Consider the following 16,776-nt stretch of genomic DNA (forward strand, 5'->3'; position numbering starts at 1 on the left):
GAAAGGTGATGACAGATGATGGACTTTTTTTTTGTTGAAGATATTTTTACTTTTATCTAAATTACATTTTTGATTGACAATCTTTGCTGTTACACTTTTATGAGCATCAACATTTATGTCATCAACATTTGGTTGAAAAACAAATAGGCCACCACAAACTTGAGCAAAAATGGGAAAAATAAAATGTATTTCCCATGAATGCTAAAAAGTGTGTATTATTTCAGTTAACAAACGTTGCCATCTTATTTAAATTGAAACATATTTTAAAATAAATTGTACAGTACATTTTGCTCTGGTAATCCACTGGAAATCCACCCCTCTGGTGGGATCAGGGTAATCCAGTTTTTTGGGATCAAACTGATCCCAATCCTGTGTTGTCGGTTTGAACTACCCGTTTTGAAGATTTGATCCAGATTAAAGCTTTGATTGGATTTCCTGATCTGGTCAGATATCAAAGTAATCCTAATCCTCTTTTTTGATCTAATCCAAATCTGATCTGATCAGATAGGGATTCAAAGTTTTGAACTCCTGGGCCCTGATGACATCACCACCATGCTTGGTAACTGATTACATGGACAGGGATTACGTGAACAGGATACAAAAGTAGGTACCTGTATTCCTTTGCAGTTGCATAAAAAAGAGAAATAGAAAGACGTTATCAGATAACTGTAACATTTCTAAAGACAATTGTGGATTACTAGCAGGATTACAATGTTACTAGAAAGCTAATGAGAAAAGATCAGATGTTGTCTCTTCTCTGTGAGCTGTACTGTTCTGTAGTATAATACTTTAAGTGTGAATCTATACGCCTATTGCCTGAATCTGCTTTATGGTTTTCTTTGGTTCTTTTGTTCTGTTTTTAATTCACCAGGTGAACCTATATGTTCATAAAATAGTGTGTGTGAGCTTAACTGTGTGTATTAAACTAAAACGGAGCATTTTCTGTCAGCTCAGATTTTATTTCTGCTTTTTATTTCAGATTCATCAACATTATTTATAATTCATTTATCATCCTTTCAAACAGTACATTCTAAACAAAAACCTTGATGGTTCAGATGAAAGCATTGATACCCAGATCGGCAGGACTCTCCTCAGCCAGGGTTCCTGCTCTGCTGCTCTCTGAGCCCGTCGACAGGAGCATGAGCTGCAACAAAGAGCACACAAATAATACTTTAATATTCACAACTGTTCAATATGGTGGACATGTGACAGTTAATCCAACTTGATATAACTCATGATGGATATGAGACATTTTTTTAAACCTCCATTGCAGTCTCTTTAAACGGTCTAATGGATTACTAAATTACATTACATTACATGTCACTTGTTAGACGCTTTTATCCAAAGCGACTTACATACTCAATACTGTGGGCAATCCCCACAGGAGCAATTTGGGGTGAAGTGTCTCGGGGACACAACGACATGCTGAGTGCAGTGGGGTTTGAACCTGAGACCCCCTGATCCAAACACCAACGCACAACCCACTGCACCACACGCCTCCCTACTAAATGAGACATAGATAAATTAATATTTACCCGTGTGTCATCTTCATAGTTATCTTTGGGTTGATTCCAGGACCTCAACTCCACCATCTCCTCCTCTTCTGGTTTCTCCTGTTGCTGCTCCTCCTTCACCTGCAGAACACAACAACAGCCTCTCATAATAAAACACAAAGAGAAAAATCCTACAATCAAAGTGTTGATTTCTTGCAGTCATCATAGACACGGCAGCTATCACTGTAAATGAACATCTGTTCAATTGAAATACTTGTATGTCTCTTAACTCCTGCTCTCATGTGTATAATTGGAAGCTAAATAGCAAACCACTAATGACAGCTGACTGTATGTGCACACTTGTAGCTGGGTGTGGGGATTGTCCAATAGGTGTAAAAAACGATTAACAATACTACATCATTTTAGTTCATATTAATGGTGCCAAGACCAAGGCAGTCCTTTTTTACACCCCCACTTGGAAAAGTCCTCAGTCGTTAGCAATGTTGGCTAAACACATGCAGCACATGGACATTTACATTTACTGAAATAGCTTAGATTTCACTTAAATCAGGAACTGTGATCAAAGAACAACAACTAAAGATTACATTTTCTAGTTATGACGCATATTTATAATAACGCAACAAAGACCACATCACCCCCGTCCTTCAAAACCTGCACTGGCTCCCAGTCCATCAACGAATACACTTCAAAATCCTTCTGCTAACACACAAAGTTCTCAATAACCAGGCCCCCCCCCCTACCTCACCGACCTGATCCACCACTACACTCCCTCCCGCAGCCTTCGTTCATCAGAAGCGAACCTCCTCTCTATCCCCACACGAACCAAGCTCTGAACCTGGGGGGACAGAGCCTTCTTCATCGCTGCCCCCACCCTCTGGAACTCCCTCCCACAACATATCAGAGACTGCACCGACCCCCCACTTTCAAAACACTGACCAAAACACACCTCTTCAGATTGGCTTTTAATTTGTGAATTATGTTGTGTTGCTGTTTTTGTATTTTTTATTCTATTTTATCTCGTTTTATCACCACTGTAAAGCATCTTTGAGCACCTGAAAAAGCGCTTTGAAATTAAATGTATTATTATTATGATTATTAACAAACCACAGAGTAAACATATAGGGGCTACGAATGCATCCATACATTTCATTCCTACTTGTTTTTGTTATTGCACATTACATTACAGTACATGGCATTTAATTAAAGTTTTTCCAAAGCGACACTTCAATACCGCTGGCCAGGCCTACAAATCTTATCAGTATTTCCCAAGGACACTTTGACATTGTGACTGGTGATCTGACCTCTGCTTAGATCCTCTCTGCTCTGGACACATTTCAGCCAGTACCAATGAAGAAGAAGTTTCAGACCTGGTTAGATGCCCCATGATATCCTGTCTTGAGAACGGTTGCTACGGTGACATAGAGGAAGAGCAGTATTCCTGGGTTGACGTAAACGGGCCAGTCATGGTCAGCGTTGAGGTTCAGGTCGTAGGGAAAGGAGCAGTTCCCTGGGATGATGATGTCCTTCAGACCAAACAGTCTGTACAGGAGCACAGATAAAGAGATGAAGAATAGAGTTAACGGCATGTCGCACAAATGCTTATTACTGCTGTGGTGATCTGTGGTGGTATGTGGGTCTGGGATGGCCCAGTCACAATGACACTTCTTACACTGTCAGTTTGTTAAGATAAGTGTTGAGCTATTCAAACTGACTCTTCAGAATAAAAGTCTGCCCAATGCAGATCTAAAAGATGAACTAGAAGCCAATCTGCAAGCCAAGAGAGCAAATAGTAAAAGGTCATTATTGATTTGACACATAACAGAGATGCAGCCAATTAAAGTCTGGAAACTCAAATCATACTAAAATGTGGGTACTATTTTCAAACTCTTCAAATCTTAAATGTCAAAACTGAGCCAATGTTTAAAGCGGCCAACAGAGAATGTTTATTCCACATGTTAGCTCTTTGGTGTACTGTTGTTGTATATACATGTATGTTACCGTGTTTCTCTGTTTACAAGTTGCCTGTTACTTACTGCCCTTTTGGGGATTCATTCATATTAAGAAAAAAATATATAATTAATAGAAGGTTATTTTTTTTTGTTTGAATATGAACAGCCACAACATCCAATAGAGAGTCAAAACACGATGGGGAAGCAGAAGAGGACAGAGTCAATCAGCTGAGCATCCTCCATGACCCTAACCCTCCTCCCTTGTTCAACACTGATCAATGAACTGCAGCTACGACAGATCTAGCTGCTGTTAAACCATCACAGGTCGTTGTCAAAAGACCGGGCCGGATCTACTTTCACAAAGCCAGCAAAGTCATGGCAGCTTTAAAACTTGTTTGAAAATGTTGTCAATCAAGCAGAACAATAAGTGAGTAACTACCATATTTTTCTTCTCAAGAAAACAGAACACAGACACATCCCAAAGAAATGTAACAAATGCAATGGTGTTAATGTTCATGTTCTATTTACTAGAAATACCCACATGTAGAATCAGCACACTTATTGCAGCGAAAATACCATCTGCACAATGCTACTACAAAACAAAAAGAAACAAAAACAAGAAACTCAAGGGTATGAATCATTTAGTTTTTCCCGAGGCCTAGTCTGTGTTTCGCTCTTGTTCCTCGTGCACTCTGGTCTGTCATCGTTCAGTTTCTCTTTATTTACGTTGTTTTGTTTTGCCTTGTTTGGTCCCCCTGGTTTTGTATCAACTTTATTTAATTCAAAACATTCTTCTTGTTATACCTGCCTCCCTAACTTCTAGCTGAAATCTTGACAATTTTACTACCTGTGAGTCATGAATAGAAATCTTCAGTATAGAAATGTAAACTGTCACACACACACACACACACACACACACACACACACACACACACACACACACACACACAGGATGGTGATGTCAGGATGTTCTTAACGTCTGGATCCTATGGCCCTCAGAGGTGAATTGTCTATAAACTCAGTAATGCTTTGACTTCTAATGTTACACAGTTCACAGTTACTGGGCACTATGAAAAAATCAAGGATTGTATCTTCAAACCATCAGGAGAATAATAATTGTTGTCAGACAGCTACTAAGTGTATATTTAACACCACCATCTTTAAATCCTTGAATATTATAGATACCATGTTTTTGTCATGAAACAAGACATATCTTTACAAGTGTCACAGCAATGTTCATTTATTTTACTTTAATCAACTTGACTTTACTCTACCATCAATAGCGGATCAGATTGGATTCTTAAACAAAGATAAAAAATAAGAAAGCAACATTTAGATTTTGGAAGAGTTCACTCTACTGAGTCATCTTTTACTAGTTTTAATTGTCTCTGTTATATTTCGTATACTGTACGTAGTTGAGTATAGTGCTGAAAAAGCAGCATTTGTTCCCTTTAGCTGGATTTAGAAAATGCTGAATTTAGAAAAAAAAGAGGCCATAGTTTAAGGTCAGAGATGACTAATGTGTGCAGATTCCTTCATTTGTATATGTATCTTTGGGGAAAAAGAAGTGACAAAGGAGATACATTTGTGTACGCTATAAAAGGAATATTTATATATACTTCATAGCAGCATTTAGACTACATTTGTGGGACATGAACTAACCCATAAAATGCCTTAATCCATTATTTTGATTTATGTGAAGATGTGCAATAACATTGTAATTATCAACAACAGCCAACTCCCCCCCCCCCCCCCCCCCACACACACACACACACACACACACACACACACACACACACACACACACACACACACACACACACACACACACACACACACACACACACACACACACACACACACACACACACACACACACACACACACAGAGAGACCTGGTAGAGCACCGTGTTATGACAGACGAGAGAGAAACTGAGAGCGATCATACTGAACAGAGGAATGATGCCTGGCCCGCTCCTCTGCGACTCAGCTGCTGTGAACGGCTGAGAGAACGAGGCATCAGCTGATCGCTTTTAGAAAGTAATTCCACACATACCTGAGCAGAAAACACACTGTGTTGTGCGTAGACGGCTCTGCTAAGATTGTTCCCTAGTTTAGGTTTCATTTTATGTGTTTATAGTGTTTTATTTTGATAGTCTTGTCTACCCTCATGTGTCTAAAGTACGTTTCCTGCCTCGTCTGTTTTCCCGCTGTTGTGATTGTCTAATTGTCTTCACCTGGTGTTGTCTGTCTAGTATATATAGTTCTCGTCTTCCCCTCTCTCGTTGCCAGATTGTCTTGTGTGTTCCAAGCATTCCAGCGTTAAGATCATTTGTCAATGTCCATAGAGCTATCGTCCATAGAGAGTTAGATTAAGTAAGTAGTTTTTGTAGTTTTTTGATTGTATATGTTAGACAGTTTATTGAGTGTTTGTTTTGTTGCTTTATGTATTCAGTGTGTTGCTACCTGATTACATTAAAACACTTTATTTTGATACTTTGTTTGTCTCTGCATCGTGCATTTGATTCCACGCCTTTGTACAGCCTTAACACTCTGCTCTGACACACACATTCACCTTCTTCTCTTTGTCTCTAATCTCACACATTCTCTTAGGCACCTTCTGTTTTCTTCCCACATAGATGTCATATTGCGAGCACACTATTAATAGATATTTTGATTTAATTAGGAATATTAGCTTCCAACCCTCTGTCTAATGAATATGTCGTCTACTTAACTGTGAGGCATGGTGCATGTTTCTGCGAACAGAGACATGGTGGAGGGAAGATAACTTTCTAGGTAACTGAGGAAAACAAGATGTAGTGAAGCACATACAAAGGGTTTTTGGAGATGTGGAAGTTACTTAAAGTTCACATATGAGGTTATTGTGAATTGATAGTATATTGGTTTTTTTGGGCGAAATCCCTTCATGCTACAAGATGAACATGCCTGCAAAGAATATCTTCACCTGGAGGAAGAACTGCTGTTTTTCCTTGTGACTTATGAGTCACAAAAACTGAGCTACATGTTTGAGTCTGTAGGTCTAGTCGCCTGTTGCCGATCTGACATGTTAAATCACGGATGAGATGACAAGAGAGAATATATAATAATCTAAAGGACTTGATCAACTGTATAAGGCAGCACATACGAAAATGAATAACATTATATAAATTATACATATAATAAAAATATAATCCTGTAACCAAACTCTTGGGGTGCATTCACATAATAGTCCGTTTTCTGGTGCGCACCAGACCACAGTTTGTTACATTGTTTCATTTTTCCGAGGTTCGGTTTGCGTTCACACAGGCAAAACTCAAACGGACAATAAACTTTAAACACAAGTCATGTGCACGCATGGGCGCGGGAAGGGGGGTGCTGAGGGCGCTGCAGCACCCCCTAGCGGCAGGCAGGGGGTACGTAACTCCCCTGTCTGAATTATTATTTGACGGTTATTGCTGCTCCCGCTGTGCATAATCTGTGTAATATGTAGCCAATAAATTCCACATTGTTGGTAAAATAATATTTTGGCCTGCCCCGAATGTTTTTTCTGTAGCCCCGGACAATTCTACCTCAATAATATAATACATTAACCGTGCTTTACGTGAACCTCATCAAAACACTAGAAAGGACGGCAGGACTGTAATTTCCCGTGTTCAGTGAATGCAACAGAGGCAAGACACCAGACCAATCAGAGAGTTGCATGGAAATAAAAGTGTGCTTGTGTCATTCGAGCTCGCGGCTCTGTGTGTGTGCGGAAATAGCGCATTTAGTGTGTGTGAGAGAGGGGGAGAGAGAGAGGGACCGGTGCCAGCAGCAGGGAACGTGTTGTTAGCATCTGGTTAGCTAGCTGCACTAACGGACAAACGGAGCTGTTTGTTCCACAACAAGCTGGAGGAGAGCTCTCCTCTCAGACTGAGAGAGAGTCCTTTAGCTCACCTGAGCCTGAGTGTTTAGATAGTTAACTTTAGTCTAAGTTATCTCAGTGGGTCTCAAACGGTTTGGTCAAAAAATATTCAAAAGATTATTTCCGGGCCTTCATATGATCATTATAGTTATACAAAAAATAAGAGAATAAAGGAAAAACAGTTATGAAATACTATATGGCAGTAAAACAACAATATCCATAAAGAAAAAGAACATCTGCTTACAGTTGTGTTTCATCTGGGTGTTGAGAGATGTATCCATAGATCTCTTAATGTTGCTCTCAAAGTGCACCAGATTGATGCTTTTAACTTCAATATTTAAAAAAAATCTTCCCGGGGGAACCTCCCCCCGGACCCTCCTAGAGGAGGTGAGGTCCGCTCCCCACTCGTAAAAAAATGGCACTTTACCCCTGCCTATATGCCGTGAGCTGATTATCGAGCCTTCATTGTAACAGTCGCGGGTTTACTGTGTGTTTGCGTGTGGGGAGTTTTTTTTGTGCGTGCTCTATAGTGCCCGTAATAGTGTTCACTGGAGTCCAGCCCCTCAGCACCCCCACTCAAAATACCTTCCCGCGCCTCTGCACGGAAATGCTGTTCAACCATTGGTCAGACATTAAGGGGTTAAAAACGAGAATCCCGGCAATTTCTTCCGGAGCCTCCGCCATGGAGCATCGGCACTTTCGGCAGGTTATTCTCATGCTGCTGTTAATCTGGAGATCAACAGACACTAGCGGCCGCGCATATGATTATCAGACAACGTCCGTTAAAAAACATTATAACACATATAATGAGAGACGTTCTGCAGTAAGGAAGGGCGTTTCACCGACGACAGGTGTTCTTACTTGTATGTAGCTGACGGAGAATTTTTACTTTACACGACACTGTTCAAAACTTCATTCTGCTTCACTCTTTAACTAAACAACCGCGGATGTCTTGAAAGACTCTTTCGCGAAAGATTTGTGAAGATATCCGCGTTCTTGTGACTCGGAAATACTACGCTTTCTATGTTTTGGTGCGGACTGCGTTCACACAAGCAATGAACCGCTCGAGAGTTCGCAAGCAAGCGCTCCGAGACCACCTATTTTAGCCGACCAGAGTCCGGTTGTTTAGTTCACTTAAGAGGTCGCGACACAGAGGGCCTCGTCACATAACTTTGTCCAGGGACGGCCCTGTTTATAAAACTATGTTCTAGTGTTGATATGTTTGTATTTTTAACTCCTGTGCAATGCCTAGATAACATCCTAGTTTGGGACAGTGCATATATATAACGCATATAACAGTCTCTCCATCTATCAGAGTGAGCGCTGCGCAGTCTCACCTGGCCCACAGGCTGTGGGGGGGGAACATGCCCTGGGCCAGCAGGCTCTGGTACAGGTACAAACACACCATGTGACCCGCAGTGAAGAAGCCCACCATCACACACAGGGCGTTGAAACCCAGGTGGCTGATGGGAAGGTGGCACGCCCACCACGTGCACACGCCGATGAAAAGCAGGAAGTAGATGGCAGAGAAGGCAGAGGGCAGGGTGATGCCTGGGGGGGTGTTGGGGGGGGTGAGGGTGAGAAGGAGAGAAACATCAATACAATAATTAATAATTCACATTCTCCTAAAAGCGCTTTGAGTCATTGAAAAAAAGTGCTATAATAAATAATAAAATACAGACCGACATTTCTTCTTTTATCATAAGTATTTAGTGTTTGACTGTTATAGACAGTTACAGCATGTTTTTTAGATCAAATGTGTTAGTCGTGTTTTAATACACAGTTAACAATTTGGGGAAAATGCATATTTCCTCTTTCCCAAAATGCAAAGTAGAGATCCAAGATGGCGGCCTGTGCACTATGCAAGACTCTGGGGGTGTTTCTCAATGTCGAGGAAGGCTGCTCCAGAGCCACTATTTCAACTTGAAATTTTCAAGCATACAACGTCATCGAATGCCGCCGCAGGACTGTTCCAATGTCCAGCATTCTTGGATTCTTTAACCGAGGCCGGAATCCTTCCTAGCCTCGGAAAACAAAGAATGGTGGAACAGGCTAACAGGTGTGCAGGTGTGCTTCATATGCGAGGCCCCGCCTTAAATGGAGCACGATTTCCGCCAAAGATTTGGAAATTGGTCCGTGCGCAAAGCATTGTGGGGATTTTAAGACCACGGAGGATACACATCTGCAGCCCCGAAATTTCCCACAACGAAGGACGCCGGCCTCGGTAGAATTCCGAGCATCCTGGACATTGGAACAGCCCTTTGACGGGAATCGATGACGTAGCATCCTTGAAATAGTGGCTCTGGAGCAGCCTTCCTCGACAATGAGAAACACCCCCGATGTTTTCTAGTTTCTGTGAATTAGCAGTTATCTGCATACTAGTTTCAAGTTGTTTCACTCGGTACTGCTGTGCGTATACATCGTATAGCCGACAACAACTTTTGGACCTGAGCTTTTTTTGTCCATTCAACTCCTTTAACAATGTTCAAGGACAGCCAGGACCCTTTCTGGTTGGGGGCAAACTGCATTTTGTTATACTCTGTCCAATGATAGTAAAGTGTAATCTCAGCCAATCTGATAAAAATTAATGTAAACTTCATATTTGCCTTCCAGCATAGCCATAGCCTGCGTTTTTGTTTCCTAGTTTGTAATAAAGGTTGGAATCTTGGGAAAAAAATTCTTGTAACAAATAAAAAAACTGCCTTATACACATTGCCGTTTGTAGGAAGTGCCCATTTTCTCTGACAAATACTTTAACTATTCTGCTTTTGGTATTTTTTATTTTCCTGTATAGTTTTTGGCCTGAAAAACCCCACATTTCCTTCCAGAGGGAGTAGAGGCACAGGGTAGAAATATGAACCTGATAAAGAGGATATCAAATGCAACTTTGATATCACCAACTCAACTTTGTGAGGTTTTTTTGAGTAGGTCTAGTAGAAAAGATAGTGCCAATCTAAGTACTGTCAGAGGCCTTAACCCACACTAAGTATAGGTGAAGTCTCCTCAGCCAGCTATGGAAATGAACCAGTGATGTGACCCTGAGGAGGTAAAGCTGTGTCACAGATCCTACCAGCCAGCGCCAGCAGGCTGATGGCTAAGATCCTCCCCAGGTCCCGCAGCATTTTCCGGGCCTTGGCCTTCAGACGCTCAGCCAGCTGCTTGGCTCTCGTTGCTGTGGAAACCTCCTCGTCAGGGTCACCAGGTGATAACCTTTCTTCTTCGTCTTCATCTCCTGATGCCTCCTCCTCTTCGTCCTCTTTCTTATTCTGCTCCTCCTCCTCCTCCTCCTCCTCTTCCTCCTCCTCCTCCTCCTCCTCATCACCAACTGTGTTTTTTTCTGTTGTATAGTCTTCAAGCTGATTTGGGAAAGTAAGGTTAGAGTTATTACAGTTTTTAAGGTAAAATACAGTCACACATCAAATCCACATTACATTTGTTTTTCTTTAGTTACAGTTTCAGTTGCAGTGATTCCACCAGTATATATCTATGTAGGTGAGGCTTAAAGGGGCCCTATTATGCTCACACTCAGACCCCCCGCCCCCTACCTGAAACGCCTCCATTGGTCTCCTTTGTTTACTTCTGTAACATAGTGACATTACTGTGTAACACTCACTTATATTGGCGAGCACTCCAGCACATTGTACGTGATAGGCTAATGGGAAGGACATCTTCTAAGCGGTTGACCAATTACAACAGAGCCGGCCAGCTAACCAATCAGAGCAGACTGGGTTCTGGTTTCAGACAGAGGGTGAAAAGAGGTGCTGCAGCACAGGCAGTATGAGAAAAATGAAGAGCTTTTTGAACATTAAAGCATGGAGACATGTCCCAGTAGAGACACTACATACTGATACAGTATGAACCTTTAAGTCCCTTTGCGTCATGGTTCCTGCATCCTGTCCTTGCATGTGTGCAACATTTGAGTGCTTATATTTATCTTCATTGTTGGTTTGACTTCAGTAGGACGTCTTCTTAACTGCTTATGGAAATGCTTACCATGTCGAAGTCCAGGTTTTATAGGGCCCCTGCTTCTAAACACAGTGCTTATACTGCAATATATGTGCTGCTTATGGGAGAGCGCAGCAGCCTCGGGGTGTAATGCTGCATTTAACACAAAAACAAATTGTTCCACTTTTCTTTACTGCGAGTTGTCTCTCCTCAACGTTCAACATTATAGATGTGAATCCAGACATTCAAGGTTTCATCGCATGATTACAACATGGGCTGACTAAGAATAAAACAGAAACCCTTCCTCAAATACACACAGGGTGGTCTTATATCCCTCTGCTAAGGAAATAAATAAGTACCAGAAAAAATATTAGTCATGATTTACAGTAACAGGTGGCAAAGATCTCCTGTATCTTATTACTGGGTCAGAAATAACTCAGAAACTCATCCTTTTTGAAATATGATAAATCACTCCAGCGAGATTCCAAATGCATCCAAGCATTGATTATTCCTGTTACACATGATAGTTTCCAGGAATACTGTTCACTACAGAAGTTAACAAGCAGCTGTTTCCATCATAAGAGTGCTGAAACCCCGCTGCACGCTCAGATCTATTACAGCTACTGACAGGGAAGATTTGAGCACCTTGGGAGCAAAATATGATTGTGTTAGTTAAGGAGAAAGAGTATTGGATAGTTAATTCTCAGGTTGACACAAACCCGATTCCAATAAGATGATAATGATGCTTTGTGTCTGACATACAAGTGAGACATGTAAGGTAAAAAGCTCAGTAGAGCTGAGGTGAATATATTTCACTAAAAACAGCTATTAAGTCCCTTCTTCAAATAAAACTATTAATTGGTGCAGCTTTCAACATCATATCATATATATTCATGATCTGCTAGTAACAGCACAACGGTATAGTGTAAAACTCCACTAGCTTCCCTCAAGGCCGCTTTGACAATATTTTACGATTTTACAGCGTAACTGTGTGGGACCACACATTGGATCTGCAGGCGTCAAATAACATTAGGTTCATCCTCAGCAGACCATGAATATCTCATCTATTTGAATACATTTTCAATGATTTAAATGGTAATGATGGGTCAAGAGGTCACCAAAATTTGGAGAAAACTTCCTTAGGGGGTCATAAATATCTAACGGCTATACAGCCACACCAGAGACACCGAATGACAAACCAAGAGCCTTAATTAGACACTGCTGCTTGCAGGGCTAAAACCAAAAAAACTAATTTTACATGTATCTAATTTGAATGTTTATGAAATCGTCATGGAAAACCAATAAACAAAAGTCCATAAATAAAATGTGATTAAGCTCACTTCCCTAATGACTTACCATGACATGCATACCACGTTTACAGAACTGTTAAGTAACAGCTCCATTTAACTAACAGTTTTGAGTTTCAGCATCTCATAAATATTTCTACTTTTCAACCAACTAAACACAATCAATCAAACTATCATCAATCTGTGAATAAGGAGAAACATTTTTCATATGTTTAAACATGATAACCTTTTCCCTGTCTTAAATAAATGAAATGATGACAGAGGGGACATAAAGGGTATCTGATCAGAGTGTCTTTCGGGACAAGCATGACAAGTTTGATATGTAAAGTGAAAGCATTTCAAAATAAATTGGTTCCAATGAAATTCATCTGTTATATCAAAATGCAGTTATAAAATAAATTACTGGGGCTTAATCCTGTTGTGGCGCAGTGACCCTTCAGTCATACTGAACCTCCCACACACTGACTCACCGATGTGATGTTGGCAGCAGCCACCATTTCCCGGTTGCTGACCAATCTACTGCACAGGAACATTGTTACCAAGGCAACCACACACACACCCAGGTCAGGAGACAGAAGACGTATCATACTCCAAGGATCATCCAACGGAAGCCTACAATACACACACACATGTATAGAGAGGTCAACGGAGGTCAAACATTTTTCCATCTTCAAACACATACGTTCAACCAAAAATATTATATTCCAAAGCGTGGGCAAAGAAAATGAATCAGGTTTGATCTTCCTTCAAATGTGTGGGTGTATCAAATCCTCTAACCATCACTGACAGTAGAATGAATATCTGGTGCTACAGCTGTTACCTGGACAGTCCTATATGTCTGCTTATGACGTCCCATTGTGAGCAGTTATCCCCTATGGCGATGTTGAGGGGGGGATATGTGTATAGAACAGTCTGGAAGCAGATTTGAGCCAGAACAAACATCAGACTGGTGCAGAACACCGCTTTGATGAACCGACCTGTGGGACCTGGAGGACAAGAAACAGAGAGAGAGGGAAGGAGGGTCAATCCTGAGGAACCATGTAAAGTCAAAAATAACATCATACATGATTCAATTTTGTGTCAATATAGAGTGAAATACACCAAAGGTGAGGATTCCTGTACATTTCCCCTATGTGGGACAAATAAAGGTATTCTTATTCTGGCATGTTGATAAATCCTCATGTTACCGTCTAACCCAGAGCCAGAGGAGAAGCTACAATGTGTTTAGCCTAGCTTAGCACAAAGACTGGAAGCAGCTGGAAACTGCTAGCATAGCTCCATCAGAAATGAAACAACAACCTTAAGAATAATCCTATGTATATTCACCCCATGCAATCCAACAATTAATGTTTCCTACTAACAAGTACTGTATATGTGTGTATCTAAACTTTGATATATATTTTTCCTTCAAAACATAGAGCGTCCTTGTTCCATCACATAACCTCAAACACTCAGAGCACCATATGTGGATTACAGTATATGCGCCTGAAAACCGTTTTCTCCTTGGAAAGATTGGCTAAAAAACTACTGTGTGTGACTAAGGAGATTTTTTTTTTAAAGGAAACTTTTTACAAGATGTTTTTAAAGATGTTCAGTAGGAACCACTGTTGTAGCAGGGAGACAGTTTATTTTGGGTATTTTCAAATTTGTTGATAGCAATAAAAACAGAATAATAACAGCTTTATTTATTTTTTATTTTCAAACAGAGCAACAACCAATCAACATGGGATAGAAGCCCGGCTAGCGGGGAACGTTCTCACAAATTTGGCTAACATTACCTAGGCTCTAATAATGTTTTAAAGAAACGTTTTAATCTGATGTTCAAAGAACCTTTTTAGGATGTTTATTATTTCAAATAATGTTCCTAGGTTTAAGGTTAACTAAGACATAACGTTTTAACTGCAACATTCAGAGGATGTTTTGAGGATGTTATTAACACTAGAACCGCCAACGGGGTCAATTTGACCCAGAGCTGTTTTTTATTGTATGTAACTTTTTTTCAATAACATATTAAAATCTCCCAGTCCGTGACTTTTCCTGAAAGTGTGTTATGTAGCACCCTATGTTGTTAAAAATTGTCAAGATGAAGTCAGATTGAAGAAATCGGCAAAATAATTGCCATTTATACCTATTTCCGCCAAGCGGGTCATATTGACCCCACCCCTTTTCGCGCTATTGATTTGGCATGTAAATAAACATGACGTGTTGCTATAGCAACGCCTTTTGTCTACTGCAGTTCCTTATAGATTGTGAGATAGATTGAGAGAGAGAGAGTTCTTATCATAGAGTGATAATGTATGTACCAAACAATTCTGTGTCTTCTCACGATGCGAATCGATGGGTTGGATGTGCAGAAAAGATAAATAATAAGGGTTTTATGAGTGAGTTTCTGTGCAGTAATCTGTTAGCATTTTTCACTCGTTGCTAATTCAGAGGCTCAGCGTTAGCATTGTGGGTTTAAAAAAGAAAAGAAAAAAAGATCAGTTAGCTGAGTTTCTTCCCGTTACATGGACATAAAATATTCATAGTTTATTACATCTTAAGAAGCCCTCAGACACTTTTGCTAGCAGATGTTGTGATTTCGACCCCTTCGGTGGGTCCGTGGGGTTTAAGAGGTTGTGATATGTTAACAAAGGTGGAACGTTTTGCCTGCAACATTCTAAGGATGTTTTGGACGTTGTTGGGGTAACACATTAAAGATGTTCTTTATAAAACGCTCCCTCAATGTTACATGATAACAAATGAAGAACATTCTCCAAGAAACATTCTGAAAATTTTTTCAGGATGTTATTCTTTTTTTATAAAACGTTCCTGTGATGGCAAATATTAACACGGTCATGGTCAATGTCAGATTTATTTCTAGAGCGCTTTAAAAAACAAACTTGTTGCATTTGTTTGAAAAGGATGTTTTAAAATATCTGGTGTTACTGTATTTCACTTTTGAAAAAAACAAACAAGCACGTAATTCATAGATAAGCTGTAAGCGGATATTGCATGTTTGCGGTGGCATGTGTGAGTTCCCAGCTAGACATTTTTGGTTCTCAAAAGTTCTGAGAATGTTACCATTCATTGTTCTAGGAATGTTAAGAAGGTTATCACCAAACATTTTAAGAATGTTTTTAGAGAACGTTATCCTACCTTTCAGAAGAACATTCCGGGAACCAAAATAAAACGTCCAGCTGAAAACGTTTTAAGAATAGTACGGCATAATGTTCGAACAATGTTATCAAAAACATCTTAAGAAGGTTATCAAAAACATCTTAAGAAAGTTATCACCAAACATTTTAAGAATGTTTTTAGAGAAAGTTATCCTACATTTCAGAAGAACATTCTGGGAACCAAAAGAAAACTTCCCGCTGAAAACATTCCAAGAACAGTTCTAGCTGGGAGGTCCCTGAACTTTAACCCCTTTTAGGGGGGGCAGGGTATCTTTACACCATATAGAAGTGGTGTACATCATCTGAAGGCGAGCTGAACATTAGTCTGAGAGGCAGCTCTGCTCTTTGTCAAGATATCTAGGCATCTGACTATCTGTAACAAACAATGTGTTTTGTTAAGGCTATTAATCAAATGTAAAAGTTTAGAGTGTATCAGGGCTTACAACATTAGGATGAATGCAAGTATTTGATAACCATGCTCTATATTTGTCAAATATGTTGTTACAGCAATGTTTGGTTGATAATAATAATAATAATAATAATAATAATAATAATAATAAATGGAATTTATAAAGCGCCTTTCACGGGACCCAAGGTGGACAGACAAAAAAAACAGACAACGAGGAGCGAACAAAACAATAAAAAAAATAAAAAATAAAGGAAGCCAGGGAACCAGGAAAGGACTAGGGTCCGAAGGCCATTGTGAACAGGTGCGTTTTTAGTGAGGATTTGAAGATGTCCAGTGAGGCAGCGTTCCGGATCACGGGAGGAAGTGCATTCCAGAGGGTGGGGGCCGCAACACTGAACGCCCTGTCACCCACAGTACGAAGGCGAGAGCGGGGGATGGAGAGCAGGCCCGTGTCTGAGGACGGCAGACTCTGAGAGGGGATGTAGGGATGTAGGAGGTCTGTTATTTACTGGGGGGCGAGGGTATGGAGGGACTTGTACGTGAGTAGGAGTGTTTTAGTGTTGAGTGTTCCAGTGGAGGTGGATGAGGGT

At 40.4% G+C, this 16,776-nt stretch overlaps 1 protein-coding gene across 1 annotated transcript in view; it reads right to left on the reverse strand.

The window, feature by feature from the left end:
- The window catches only part of piezo1 (piezo type mechanosensitive ion channel component 1 (Er blood group)), a gene marked incomplete at its 3' end in the record, with an annotated part of 119,827 nt that overhangs the window by 65,082 nt on the left and 37,969 nt on the right, over positions 1-16,776 (reverse strand). The window contains exons 3-9 of the mRNA XM_079689930.1: positions 13,440-13,605; positions 13,090-13,231; positions 10,438-10,723; positions 8,705-8,918; positions 2,882-3,053; positions 1,536-1,634; positions 1,072-1,144 (exon numbers count right to left, since the gene is read on the reverse strand). Coding sequence (XP_079546056.1) covers positions 1,072-1,144; positions 1,536-1,634; positions 2,882-3,053; positions 8,705-8,918; positions 10,438-10,723; positions 13,090-13,231; positions 13,440-13,605 — 1,152 coding nt within the window. The remainder of the gene's footprint in view (positions 1-1,071; positions 1,145-1,535; positions 1,635-2,881; positions 3,054-8,704; positions 8,919-10,437; positions 10,724-13,089; positions 13,232-13,439; positions 13,606-16,776) is intronic.

The sequence above is a fragment of the Notothenia rossii genome (genome assembly GCF_949606895.1).
Source record: "Notothenia rossii genome assembly, chromosome: 6".
Classification (NCBI taxonomy): domain Eukaryota; kingdom Metazoa; phylum Chordata; class Actinopteri; order Perciformes; family Nototheniidae; genus Notothenia; species Notothenia rossii.